Source organism: Heteronotia binoei, chromosome 15 (assembly GCF_032191835.1).
Source record: "Heteronotia binoei isolate CCM8104 ecotype False Entrance Well chromosome 15, APGP_CSIRO_Hbin_v1, whole genome shotgun sequence".
In the NCBI taxonomy this organism is placed as follows: Eukaryota; Metazoa; Chordata; class Lepidosauria; order Squamata; family Gekkonidae; genus Heteronotia; species Heteronotia binoei.
Window position 1 is genome coordinate 2075225 of NC_083237.1, and position 14666 is coordinate 2089890.

Consider the following 14666-nt stretch of genomic DNA (forward strand, 5'->3'; position numbering starts at 1 on the left):
TCCCCACTCCTCCGCTTGCACCTGCTGGAATGGCCTTGGGTGAGCCATAGCTCTCGCAGAGTTGTCCTTGAAAGGGCAACTTCTCTGAGAGCTCTCTCAGCCCCATCTGCCTCACAGTGTGTCTGCTGTGGGGGAGAAAAATAAAGGAGATTGTAAGCTGCTCTGAGATTCAGAGTGGAGGGTGGGATATATATATAAAAGAGCCAGTTTGCTGTAGTGGTTAAGTGCGCAGACTTATCTGGAAGAACCAGGTTTGATTTCTCACTCCTCCGCTTGCGGCTGCTGGAATGGCCTTGGGTCAGCCATAGCTCTCACAGAGTTGTCCTTGAAAGGGCAGCATCTCTGAGAGCTCTCTCAGCCCCACCTATCTCACAGGGTGTCTGCTGTGGGGGGGGGGGGAAATAAAGGAGATTGTAAGCTACTCTGAGATTCAGAGTGGAGGTTGGGATATATATATATAAGAGCCAGTTTGATGTAGTGGTTTAAGTGCGCAGACTCTTATCTGGAAGAATCGGGATTGATTCCCCACTCCTCCACTTGCACCTGCTGGAATGGCCTTAGGTCAGCTATAGCTCTCGCAGAGTTGTCCTTGAAAGGGCAGCTTCTCTGAGAGCTCTCTCAGCCCCACCCACCTCACAGGGTGTCTGTTGTGGGGGAGAAAAATAAAGGAGATTGTAAGCTCCTTTATATATATATCCTTTATATATCCTTTATATATATCCTTTATATATATATATATATATATATAAGAGAGCCAGTTTGCTGTAGTGGTTAAGTGCGCAGACTCTTATCTGGAAGAACCAGGTTTGATTTCCCACTTCTCCACTTGCACCTGCTGGAATGCCCTTGGGTCAGCCATAGCTCTCGCAGAGTTGTCCTTGAAAGGGCAGCTTCTCTGAGAGCTCTCTCAGCCCCACCCACCTCACAGGGTGTCTGTTGTGGGGGAGGAAGATAAAGGAGATTGTAAGCTGCTCTGAGACTCTGATTCAGAGAGGAGGGTGGGATATAAATCTGCAGTCTAGATATACGTTAAACATAAGGAACAGATAAAGTTTTCATAAATCCCATCAACACAAAGCCCCCCTCCTCCCAGTCTTCTCTAATGACCTGCAGTTTTTGCAGGCAACTTTTGCTTGAAGTGGAGATGCTGGAACTGAACCCGGGAAATTCCTTTTTCGTAGGGTAGGAGCAACATCCTCTGCCTTAATCCCCTACCCCCCCCCCCAATTCCAGATGGGGAGACTGAGGAAAGAAATACACCCTGCACGCTCTCAGGAGCACATATGATTGCACACATTGCCAATCCCCAGGTGGGGGCAGGGGATTCCCCGTTTTGGAGGCCCTCCTCGTGTTTCAGGGTCATCAGAATGCGGGGGATGGGGAGGGAAATTTCTGCTGGGCACTTCATTATTCCCTATGGAGAACAATTCCCATAGGGTGTAATGGAGAATTGATCCACGGGTATCTGGGGCTCTCAGAAGGTAGAGGCACCAAATTTGCAGCATAGCATCTGATGACTCTCCTCCAAACACCCTCCAAGTTTCAAAAGGATTGGACCACGGGGTCCAATTCTATGAGCTCCCAAAGAAGGTGCCCCTATCTTTCATTATTTCCAGTGGAGGGAAGGCATTTCAAAGGCGTGCGGTCCCTTTCAATGTGACGGCCAGAACTAGGGTTGCCAATTCCCAGGTGGGGGCAGGGGATCCCCCAGTTTAGAGGCCCTCCCCCCGCTTCCGGAGGGAGGGGAGGGAAATGTCTTCTGGGAACTCTATTATTCCCTATGGAGATTTATTCCCATAGAAAATCATGGAGAATTGATCCGTGGGTATCTGGGGCTCAAGGGGGGGGGTGTTTTTTGGGGTAGAGGCACCAAATTTTCAGTATAGCATCTAGTGCCTCTCCCCAAAATACCCCCCAAGTTCCAAAAAGATTGGTCCAGGGGGTCCAATTCTATGAGCCCCAAAAGAAGGTGCCCCTATCCTTCATGATTTCCTATGGAAGGAAGGCATTGAAAAGGTGTGCCGTCCCTTTCAATGTGATGGCCAGAACTCCCTTTGGAGTTCAATTATGCTTGTCACAGCCTTGATCCTGGCTCCACCCCCAATGTCTCCTGGCTCCACCCCCAAGGTCTCCAGGCTCCACCCCCAAAGTCCCCAGATATTTCTTGAATTGGACTCGGCAACCCTGCAGACAGGGCCTGAGGGGCAGGGCAGAGTTCGCCAGCCAGTCTGCCCGCTGCTTCTTTCCAACCGAGCCCGTTCTGGAATTCCCCCAGAACCCGCCCACAGAGAGCCGTGCCCCTCCCTTCCCCCAGTGGCCACAGGAAGGGAGGGAGGCCCAGACGCCTGCCAAAGGTCAGGGTGTTTTCCTACAAGAGAGGGCAGCATGTGATTGCGATAAACAGGGCGAGTTATGCGCCAGCGCATAGATCACACAGAGACAGGAGCCTTCAAAGAGCGTCCTTCCTCATACACAAACCGCTGCACAGGCGGGGAATGCTGCCCGAACGCCAAGATCCACAGCCTCCGAGGGCACGAGAAGCACCCTGAAGACAGTGCCTCTGAGCAAAAGAAGATGGCGTCTCCTGCCCACCTCTGAGCAAACGCAACCAGCCCAGGCAGGGCCAGGAGGCCCAAGAGAAGAAGCCTTGGTGGCCCAGCTGCTGGGCCACTGACCTCCACACCCCCTGGCTCAAACCTACCTTACAGGAGGGGACGACACTTCAGCCTGGGACGGGGGGGGGGGTCAGACTGAGGCTCTTTCATGCATGTTGTGTGGCTCCTGAAGCCCCCACCACCCTGTCTCTCTTTAAATCACTTCTCCAAGCTAAGCCAGCCAGCAACTTGGAGAATGCATTTAAAGTTAGAGTTGCTTTCTTTCCACCTCCCTCTCCTCTCCCCATCTATCTTCCTTCCTTCCAACATCTGATGTTCGTGTCTTGTGGCTCTCAACCATCTGATGTTTATTCTCTGTGGCTTAAGCAGCTGGGAGCACCTGGAGACCAACAAGAGAAGAAGAAGATATTGGATTTATATCCCACCCTCCACCCCGAAGAGTCTCAGAGCGGCTCACAATCTCCTTTCCCTTCCTCCCCCACAACAGACACCCTGTGAGGTAGATGAAGATATTGGATTTATATCCCACCCTCCACTCCGAAGAGTCTCAGAGCGGCTCACAATCTCCTTTCCCTTCCTCCCCCACAACAGACACCCTGTGAGGTAGATGAAGATATTGGATTTATATCCCGCCCTCCACTCCGAAGAGTCTCAGAGCGGCTCACAATCTCCTTTTCCTTCCTCCCCGACAACAGACACCCTGTGAGGTGGGTGGGGCTGGAGAGGGCTCTCACAGCAGCTGCCCTTTCAAGGACAACCTCTGCCAGAGCTATGGCTTAGCCAAGGCCATGCTAGCAGGTGCAAGTGGAGGAGTGGGGAATCAAACCCGGTTCTCCCAGATAAGAGTCCACACACTTAACCACTAAACCAAACTGACGAAGCGCCCAGGCCTGGATAGCCCCAACAAGCCTGATCTTGTCAAGTCTCAGAAGCTAAGCAGAGTCAACTCTGGCAAGGACTTGGATGGGAGACCTCCTTGTAATATCAGAGCCAGGTGGCAGGGGTGGGCTTTGAATATCCTCCAGGCCCCCAGGAGGGGTCAGTCAAAAGTTGCCAGGATTTCCAGGTGCACACACACACGCACATGCATGCACACACAGAAAAAATACCAAACCAACAAAAATCTGAGGGAGCTCTGAGTCTTTTAAGCTCCTACCCTCCCCTGCTCATCTCTGCCCTCATCCTGCAAACCAATACAGTCACCCTGTAATGAACAATTATACAAGCAAAAGCTTAAGCTCCATCGGATTTATATATATAAGTATGTTAATATCCCTGTACGTAGTAGAACATTAGCTTTCACAATAATGAATAAACAGTATATAATAACACTGATTGCTAAGCGATGACACAGAGTCCACAATTAAAGAGACAAGCGCTGTACTTGTGCTATGTCCTAGAAGGTGCTATGCAGTCTCATTCATACCAACGGAAGACTGAAACTGTTCTGCTGGTAAATTTCCTTCAGCAAAGATGCCGTGTTTCAGCAAAGATACAGCGTGAAACGCTTCCTGGTTTTTAGGCGTCCAACACACTTATTTCCAATATCTGGAACCAATGCCCAATTAAATTACAGCGCATTAGTCTGCTGGTCAATTTCTCAAGTAGCATTAGCATGCCACACTGTATATTTAACCGTGGACTCTTTGCACGGTTGCTTAGCAATCAGTGTTACGGTTGTATACTGTTTATTCGTTATTGTGAAAGCTAATGTGCTACTACGTATTGGGATATTAACATACTTATCTACAGGGCTTTTCTTGTAGATACAGGGGTGGCCAATGGTAGCTCTCCAGATGTTTTTTTGCCTACAACTCCCATCAGCCCCAGCCATTGGCCATGCTGGCTGGAGCTGACGGGAGTTGTAGGCAAAAAGCATCTGGAGAGCTACCGTTGGCCACCCCTGTTGTAGAAAAAGCCCAGCTGGAACTCATTTGCATATTAGGCCACGCCCCCTGACATCACCATTGCTTCACACAAGGCTTTTCTGTAGAAAAAGCCCAGCAAGAATCATTTGCATATTAGGCCACACCCCCTGAAACCAAGCCAGGCGGAACTGCATTCCTGTGCGTTCCTGCTTTAAAAAAAAAAAGGCCCTGCTTATATATAAAAATCCAATTGAGCTTCAGTGTTTGCTTGTATAATTGTTCATTACACAGTTTTCCCCAGGACTCAACCTTAAGAGTGTGTTTCCCGTTCGTTGCCAAACCTCCACGTGAGGCCTGGAGATCTCCCAGAATGACAACTGGTCACCAGACAATCAAGGTGGATGCTGTGTTGTTATACCCCGCTAACGTTTCCTCCTCGCTCCATACCCCACACCCTCCCCAGATTTCAGGCCATTTCCCCGGCTGGAGATGGCAACCCTGCTAGTGGTATCACATCCATACCACACAGCCATGGATGTGGGGCACACAAATGCACACCATGTGTGTTTCCACAAGAGATGCGAATTGAGAGCAGCGGAGTGCTGGAAGCGGAGAAGTCGATGCTCTCTGGCTGCCTTGGTGCTTTAAAGAGTGCCCTCTGCTGGCCAGCAGGCAGGCCTGCAAGGAGATCCTTCAAAGAGGCTCTTTTAATCGTCCGGGAAGCAAGGTTCCTCTTGTAATGCGGGCTTGGATCTCACAGAGCTGCATTAAAGGCTGCGGAGGCCCCTGGGCGGTCGAAATCTTGGGGGCCCCTCGCAAATTATCTCCGAGTCTGTTCACCTGCCCATATCCCCTGCTGCAGCCTGAAGGAAAAGGAAAGGTCCCCTGTGCAAGCACCAGTCGTTTCTGACTCTGGGGTGATATTGCTTTCACAACGTTTTCACAGCAGACTTCTTACGGGGTGGTTTGCCATTGCCTTCCCCAGTCATCTACACTTTCCTCCCAGCAAGCTGGGCACTCATTTTACCGACCTTGGAAGGCTGAGTCAACCTCAAGCCAGCTACCTGAAAACCCAGCTTCTGTTGGGGATCAAACTCAGGTCGTGAGCAGAGCTTGGACTGCAGTACTGCAGCTTTACCACTCTGCGCCACAGGGCTTCAAAAAGGTAAAGGTAGTCCCCTGTGCAAGCACCTGTCGTTTCCGACTCTGGGGCGACGTTGCTTTCACGACATTTTCACGGCAGACCTTTTTACGGGGTGGTTTGCCATTGCTTTCCCCAGTCATCTCCACCAGGGGTGGCCAACGGTAGCTCTCCACATTTTTTTTTGCCTACAACTCCCATCAGCCAAAGCTAGCATGGCCAATGGTTGGGGCTGATGGGAGTTGTAGGCAAAAAACAGCTGGAGAGCTACCGTTGGCCATCCCTGATCTACACTTTCCCCCCAGCACCTTCTTAAAAGCCCCTTTGACAAAACTGTGGGGGAGAGGCAGAGAGAGGCAAACTTGGTGACGACGCCGGCAGCAGCCGCACCAGGCAAGTCGGGCAAAGAGCAGCTCGGTTGCATGTGCAGGCTGGGAGGGCTGCAAGAAGAGGGGGAAGTGGGGGCAGAGAGCGCCGTCCCGGGGCCCCTAAAGGCATGGGGGCCCATAGGCTAGTGCCTAATTGTTCATCTGACTGTTCCTCTCAAAGCTAGCATTTGCCTGTTGAGAGAGGTGCCAAAGCAGCACAAGGGTTCCGCTCTCTCCCACCCCCCGGGGGCAGAAGAGAGGGACCAGCATCCCACACCTAGGCCAGCCAGATACCAGCCGATGCGCGAGGAGGAAACGGTGCTAGCCCTGCGCAACACAATCCCTTCCGTGAACCTCGACTGAAATGGAGAACCTGGTTGCCAGGCCTCCTCCCTTCGGAGCGCGAGAAAGTTCTAAGCCGCCGAGCCTGATGGGGCGGCAGAACTCCTCCCTTCAGGAATTCTAACCAGAACTAGGAAATTCATCCGAATCGCTTAACTTTTATAGGGCACTTTCAAAGGAGGCCTTGGCGTGGCCAGAGAGGTGTTTACTGAGAATGTAAAATGTCCTGTAAGCTGCCCAGTCCTCGGTCCCCCCCATGTGAAAACTCATGAATGAATTGGGGCATCTTCTGTGGCTATCCACTCATGACGTACTTGTACTTACAGGGCTGGAGGAGGGTGTTAAAGATCTTCTCCTCTTGCTCACAGCTGAAAGATTGCATGTCCGGACACCTGCCTGCCTTCCCAATATATCCCCCCCCATTAAGCTTACATAAGACGCAGCAAGTAGAGAAAGAAGTCCTTTTCTCCCTTTCTCACAATACGAGAACTCGTGGGCATTCAATGAAATTGGTGAGCAGTCGGGTTAAAATGGATAAAAGGAAGCCCTTCTTCACCCAAAGGGTGATTAACATGTGGAATTCACTGCCACAGGAGGTGGTGGCAGCTACAAGCATAGCCAGCTTCAAGAGGGGATTGGATAAAAATATGGAGCAAAGGTCCATCAGTGGCTATTAGCCACAGTGTGTGTGTGTATATATTGGCCACTGTGTGACACAGGGTGTTGGACTGGATGGGCCATTGCTCTGATCCAACATGGCTTCTCTTATGTTCTTCTGTGACACAGAGTGTTGGACTGGATGGGCCATCGGCCTGATCCAACATGGCTTCTCTTCTGTTCTTCTGTGACACAGAGCGTTGGACTGGATGGGCCATTGGCCTGATCCAACATGGCTTCTCTTATGTTCTTCTGTGACACAGAGTGCTGGACTGGATGGGCCATTGGCCTGATTCAACATGGTTTCTCTTATGTTCTTCTGTGACACAGAGTGCTGGACTGGATGGGCCATTGGCCTGATTCAACATGGTTTCTGTTATGTTCTTATGTGACCCAGAGTGTTGGACTGGATGGGCCATTGGCCTGATCCAGCATGGCTTCTCTTATGTTCTTACGTTAAGCCAGACCGTTTCTTCCACTCCCTTAAACAAACCCAACGAGAGAAGCAAAGTACGTGTAGAAACAAAAGTTTTATTAGACATCACCTTTCCCCTTGCAGGTCTGCTCAGTTCTCCTCACCAGGACGGTGGCCAATCACGTCACAGAATCAGCCCTTCCAAACCTACATACTGTTCCCTGCTTTTGACCCCCACGGAGGTCGGAGGGGAATAGCTCTAGCAATGCCCTGCTCAGGTGGGGATGCAGCCCAAGGGGGGGGGGCGGGGTTTCCAACAGGCTCCTCCCACTTCAGGAGGACAGCCCTTTTCCCACCAAAGAGCATCATTTTTTGCCTTCCCCTGTTACTTTTGGGGAAAAGTATTCAAGTGATGGCAAAACTGTAACAGGATCAAGCAATCTTGCCCAGAGGCTCACCTTTATCTCCGTGTTGCGTTTCAGTGCTCTTAACTGCAAGGCCGGCACCATTCCAGTGCCCCAAACTACCACTGCCCTGCTTCATTTGGGAACTCTACCTGTTGAACAGCCGCCTGCCATCCCCAGAAGGGGAGTCACTTGCTGTGGCAGCAAAGGGGGACTGCAGGCACTTTCCCAGACTGATGCCTTTAGTGCGGCCAGAGCTGTTTGCGGTCGCTAAAGGCGCCCGGCGTCTGTCAAGAGCAGGAGAAGGCAAACAGGCAGGGCCAGCGGGGTGCAGAACGTCCCCCTTCAAAGGCGAGCCGGCACACCCCCCACACCCAGTGTGGAAGGGAATGGGGAGAGCGGCAGCCTATTTAGTCTAAAAGCAAAACGCCAGCTGTCCGCTGGGACCCAGTTTAACCATCGGCCCTCCCTGCTCCACCCCCGCTGGGAAGAAATTTTTAAAATGGCCACTGTGCAGAGAGCGTAGAAACGTTTTGTGGTCCCATCTGTCCTTTCAGCATCGTAACACTTAGAATCGCTTTGCTTAAAACCCCAGACTGGTTAAACCAGTGTTTAAGATAGAACAGCGGTGGCCATCGGTAGCTCTCCAGATGTTTTTTTGCCTACAACTCCCATCAGCTCCAGCCAGCATGCTGGCTGGGGCTGATGGGAGTTGTAGGCAAAAAAAAACATCTGGAGAGCTACCGTTGGCCGCCCCTGGGATAAAAGAACTCAATTCGAGCCCAGAAGCACCTCAGAGACCTACACGATGTTTAGGGCGCCAGCTTTCGTGAGCCAAACCTCCCTTTGTCAGATGTGAAGCGTAGGCTCTCGAAACTTTATACCCAGGGATGGAATTCTAGCAGGAGCTCCTTTGCGTATTAGGCCACGCACCCCTGAGGTAGCCAATCCTCCAAGAGCTTACAAGGCTCTTCTTTGTAAGCTCTTGGAGGATTGGCTACATTAGGGGTGTGTGGTCTAATATGCAAAAGAGCTCCTGCTAGAATTCCACCCCTGCTTATACCCCCAAAATCTTGTTTGTCTCTACGGTTCTGCTGGACGTGAACGGAGTTCTCCCACCGCAGAATTACACTGTGATCCTCTGAAACCGCTTGCAGGAAAACTTACTGTAGAGCAGACTTCTTCAAGTCAATGGAACCGCTTTCGAGGAGGTGGACCGCGACATCAGCCCCCCCACTCCTGCCATATAGCAGGTTCTCCGCCCCCCCCCCAAGCCACTGCCCCTTGCACACGCGCGCCTGGATCCCAACGCAGTCCGCTCCACTGCCCTGCAGCATGCAGGGGGTCTTCAGTGTTGGGGTTCTGCGTCGTTCACGCCACAGCGGGAGACGGGAGTCGGCTGGCGGGGGAACCCAGAGAGCGAGCCCATCTGCTGCACTTCCAAGCCCACGGGCCAGGCTGATTCTGGAAGAGAAGGAGAAGCCGGGTAGGAGGCGGTCCGAGCCAGGGAACGCTGCGAAGCCCCAGAACAAAGGCCGGCATTCTGGCTGACAGATGCCTCCCCCCAGGACAAAGCCTTGTTTGTTGGGGCAAAGGAGGCCGAGCCCTTCCCTGCCCAAAGTACCACTCCCCACCGACCAATCCCGGCTCCTGTGCCCCTCCCCTCAAGGCACATACACACTGCAACACTCTGTCTCCCTCCCCCCAAAAAAATGACCCCCTGAGAAACAGACACAGACTCGCTCTAGAGTAGGAGTGGCCAAGGGTAGCTCTCCAGATGTTTTTTGCCTACAACTCCCATCAGCCCCAGCAAACATGGCTGGGGCTGATGGGAGTTGTAGGCAAAAAACATCTGGAGAGCTACCCTTGGCCACTCCTACTCTACAGAGCTGCTTCTGTGCAGAACCTGAGATGGGATCCATTTGGGCGGGCTGATCCGCTCCGTCTTGCCTCGCCCCTTCCAAAGGGGGAGGAGAAGAAGATACTGGCTTTATATCCCACCCTCCACTCCGAATCTCAGAGTGGCTGACAACCTTCTTTCCCTTCCTCCCCTACAACAAACACCCCGTGAGGTGGATGGGGCTGAGAGGGCTCTGACAGAAGCTGCCCTTTCAAGGACCACCTCTTCCAGAGCTATGGCTGACCTGAGGCCATTCCAGCAGGTGCAAGTGGAGGAGTGGGGAATCAAACCCGGTTCTCCCAGATAAGAAGACGACATTGGATTTATATTCCGCCCTCCACTCTGAATCAGAGACTCAGAGTGGCTCACAATCTCCTTTCTCTTCTTCCCCCAAAACAGACACCCTGTGAGGTGGGTGGGGCTGAGAGAGCTCTCACAGCAGCTGCCCTTTCAAGGACAACTCCTGCAAGAGTTACAGCTGACCCAAGGCCATTCCAGCAGGTGCAACTGGAGGAGCGGGGAGTCAAACCCGGTTCTCCAAAGTAAGAGTCCGCACACTTAATCACTACACCAAACTGGCTCCAACATTGCTTCTGCAAAGCTAAGTCTTGTCTTGCTAAACTTTTACAGTGCTTGAACAGAACAGGAGTCGATTGCACCTTTAAGACCAACTCAGTTTTATTCAGAACGTCAGCTTTCGTGTGCATGCACTCTTCTTCAGGCGAGGAATGAGGCACAGTAAGAGAGCCACATACAGCTGGTGGGGTTTGGAATGCCAAGCGGTGCAAAGTTAAAAACCAAGAGCAGAATAGTAAAATTAACAAATTCAGAAAAACTTTGATCTGGGTTGCGTTAGTGTGGGAAACCACACTTTGCAAATGTCAGTATCCCTCTTGTGGACAGGGGGGGGAATCATGGCACCCCCCCCCCCCAAAGACCGAGGCTGACACGAAAGGGTCCAACATCCCACGATCACAGACTTTTCTTCCGATGTGGATGCCACAGGTACAGCTGCTGGGAGCCCCAAGCCTATCTGCTTTCATTTGGCCATCCCTGAGCCAAATTACACTGTCCTTTGGCCCACAGCAAAGAGTGGTTTGGCCCACCAACCTCCCCACCCCCCTAGTTCCAGATGCACCCTCTGCTCATCATGGCTTCCTCGGCCCTTCACTCCCTTCTGGGGCCGCCTCAAAAAAGGCACCGCCTCCCCCACTGCCTCCTCTGGCGTGACCCTTGCTGGCCTCTGGGGGCAGGCCCCTGTTCTCTCCCCCGCTGCCCAAGCCCGGCGCATCAGCATCCCGTGAACGACACAGCCCCAAGACCACCGCTCGATCCGGATTGCCCTTCAAGTCATTCCGCAGGCAGCTCTCCATGCTGTGGCCCCGTTCCAGCTTCAGGAGGGGAAAGAGGGACACGCTCCTCCCCAAGGGCTGTGGCAAGTCGGCCCGGTTGAGCAGCGTGACCGGCAACACCCAAATCTTAGCAGCGCTTCTCCATTGGAGCGGAGAGTCAGTCCCAGAAACCAGTTTCTGAACTCCCTGGGGAATGCGGCATCATCCCGGGGTACCGCCGCCTGTGGGGGCAAAGCTTCTCTTCCACTTCAGTGCAAACCGATCCGGGAGGAAGGGCTTCCAGGGACGCAACCTCTGCCTGCATCTGGGCCCCAGTGTATTTTAAAAATAGGCACCCAAACAGTCCAGCTGGAATGTAGAGCCAGTTTGGTGTAATGGTCAAGTACACAGACTCTTATCTGGGAGAACCGGGTTTGATTCCCCTCTCCCTCCACTTGCACCTGCTAGCATGGCCTTGGGTCAGCCATAGCTCTAGCAGAGGTTGTCCTTAAAAGGGCAGCTGCTGTGAGAGCCCTCTCAGCCCCACCCACCTCACAGGGTGTCTGTTGTGGGGGGGGGGAGGAAGGGAAAGGAGATTGTGAGCCGCTCTGAGACTCTGAGATTCAGAGTATAGGGTGGGATATAAATCCAATATCTTCTTCATCTTCTTCCATTTCCCACATGGTTAGTCCTTTTTCCCTATACCAGGGGTGGCCAATGGCAGCTCTCCAGATGTTTCTTTGCCTACAACTCCCATCAGCCCCAGCCATCGGACATGCTGGCTGGGGCTGATGGGAGTTGTAGGCAAAAAAACATCTGGTGAGCTATTGTTGGCCACCCCTGCCCCATACAATGGTGGTCCAAATGGGGTTGAAATGAACTCACAAAGCTGCCTTATATGTATTGTCTACTCAGACTGGCAGTGTCTCTCCAGTGGGGCCTCAGCCGGAGACGTTGGGGATTGAACCTGGGTCCTTCTGCATTCTAAGCAGATGCTCTGCCACTGAGCCACAGGCTCTCCCCTAGAAGCAGACTTAGGAAGCCAACCCAACAGAGAGCCTCTGGCCTGGTCTTGGGTTCTAGGCCCACAAAAGCCAAAGCCTCCCCCCCCCCTCTCTCAGCCGCAGTCTCTCCCATGAGTAAGAGGGGTGAAAATTCCATGAGGCCCTCAAGACATCCAGGTAGGCGCCCACGAATTAGGAATAGTTTCCCAGCCCGGAGCATAACCTACTTTGCTACATAATCACTGCATGTTTTCAATTATGTCACTGGAAAGCATTTTTGCCACTCCTCCGCACAGTCAGGAACTGCACAGACAGGATAATTCGTCCGCCTGGGGAACAAATCGATGGGTGTATCTCAAGCACAACATTTGCTCGCGACCCTCTTAGCGAACCCGCTTCTGGGCCCATGCGATGCCATTTTGGTTGTGAAAAAAGGATACAGCTGACATTTTTCGCACATCTAAATGAAGTGTCCACGCTGCCTTAACTTACATTAAATCTGAACTACTGGCTCAACTGTCTTAAACTTTTAACTTTTAATATGTTTTAATTGTTTAACTGTTTTACTATTCATCTATTGATGTATTGTTGTTTTTTTTAACTGTTTGATACCTCGGAATCCCCCCTGAGCCCTTATGGGAAAGGATGGAATACAAATCCACAGAAATAAATAAACCCCAAATCATTTGAGGCTGTTGAGGAACCCCCCTCATAGGCCGCCCCACTCCATTACGTCCCGCCCCTCACCTTCCTTACCATCTCGTCTCCCGCTCAGGTGGGGCCGACCACTGCCCTGTGCTTCTCCTCCTCCTTCAGGTGTCGGCTGAAACATTCAGTGCCGGACGAATCGCAAAGAATGGGCACTGAGAATATCCGCTGGGTCCGGAAAGACCGAATCCACGCGGAAGCCCTGGGCCAGCGCCAGCTTCAGCACCTCTTCCAGGAATTCACTGGCGGTCCGGATCTCCCTCCCCGCCACCTGCAGGGAACACAGTTTCTGCTTCGCATACTCTGTGGCAGGGAGGTCTGGGGGGCAGAAGGCCCACTCCAGGCAGAGGTGATGGCAGGCTTTGGCGCCCATGTGGGAAAGTCCCGAAGAATCATCCCACGCCTCATTGGCCATTTCGGCATCTTCGTCGGCGGAATCGTACGGGCAAATTCTCAGTTTGCCGTTTGTCCTGAACCCATCCCCGGGCCTTTCCCAGCTTCTAGATTCTCTATTGGCATTGACGGAATCCCAATTCAAGCCATTTCGAGATTCTCTCATCGTGGTGTCTGAGTTGTCCAACCGGCCGAGGAAGCACTGTGACTCTGTGGACTGGTCACCCCACCCCCCAGAACGCCCTTCTTCGAGCTCTCCGTCGGTGCGATCCGGTTGGTCCAAGCGTCTTCGCAACACGGTGAGGAAATAGGGGTCAGTGCAGAAGACGTTTGCCGTGAAGATGCGAAGGGAGCACGTGCAGAGTTCGTAATTCTGAGGCCCACGGCGCACGTTGAAGTGCAGCAACCGCTCACGGAAGTCCACGTCGGCGTGAAGCACCGCGTTGGCCCTCTGACGGCGGCGCTCAGCCTCCACGCGGCGCAGCTCCTCCAGAAGCGGGCGGATCTGGTAGAAGTCAGCCTCCCCACGCAAGAGGGAGAGTTCCGCGTAGCCCTCGGGCAGGTCCAGCCGACCAAAGCGGAGGAAATTAAGGATGTGGCGGAAGGTCTTGCCATCACGGTCAATGAAATAATTTCCCCTGCTGTCAGTTAGGGCCGGGTGGGGGCCACGAAACATGGCCCCCAGCATGGAGTCTGGGAAACGGGTCAGGGTCTCAAAAGTTGTGCTGTAGAATTTCCCGCCGACATTCAAAGTCACCGGCCCACCGGCCCGAAGTGGATGTTCACAGGTGTCCGGCATGGCTGGAAAGACCCCCTGGACCAGTTCTTCAGCCTAGAAGACGGTTGGAGAAGGGAAAGGAGGACTCCTGCGTTCTGGTCTTGCCACCTGGTTTGCCATAAAAACAGGAAACTTTAACGTGAGTGTGGGGGGGGGGTCCTTCCAGATGGAAACAGGGGCCTTGCAGTGGGGGGGGGGGAAAGACCCCAGAGTGCGGACCAGATCCCCTGAACACAGGAAGGGAGAGATTCCACCCAGTGTGCCCTCTAAGCTGAGTTAGCATGAGCTAGCTCACAGATTTTTGGCTTCCAGCTCACACATTTTTGTCTTCGCTGGGGAAGGACGACCCCCAAGCACACACTGATGCAGTGGCTCACAATTTTAATGCCGGCAGCTCACCAAGGAGCCTTTTTGCTCACCAGACTCTGCAGCTTAGAGGGAACTTTGGTCCCACCCCCCACCCGCTGGAGCGAAGCTGCGGAGTATGGGGCACAGTCTGAGCAGGCCGAAATGCCAGGCTGCCCGGGGCTGCGGAGGAGGGCTATGGGGAAGCCCCCAGTGCCGGATCGCGACCGCTTGTTTCAGGCCAGTCGGCAAGGGGGCGGGGCGGGGCAGGAGGCGCCCCCGAGGCTGAGCGGGGGTGCGGGGGACTCAGGTGGGCAGACTTACCTCGCCCAGGGCGTCTCTTCGGCGGCGGCGGCGGCTCCCCCGCGCCCGGCGCCTGCAGGAAGTGAAGCCAAGC

At 53.2% G+C, this 14666-nt stretch overlaps 1 protein-coding gene across 1 annotated transcript; it reads right to left on the bottom strand.

Moving 5' to 3' along the window:
- Window positions 1-12864: 12864 nt before the first annotated feature.
- Window positions 12865-13977, bottom strand: KCTD11 (potassium channel tetramerization domain containing 11). The gene has a single exon (XM_060255859.1). It carries the CDS (start codon window positions 13943-13945, stop codon window positions 12878-12880), a length of 1068 nt encoding a protein of 355 aa, XP_060111842.1. The 5' UTR covers window positions 13946-13977; the 3' UTR covers window positions 12865-12877.
- Window positions 13978-14666: the final 689 nt, after the last annotated feature.

What these genes read in the sequence shown, in the direction of transcription:
- KCTD11 (XM_060255859.1), bottom strand. Translation starts at nt 13,945, where the DNA reads ATGCCGGACACCTGTGAACATCCACTTCGGGCCGGTGGGCCGGTGACT.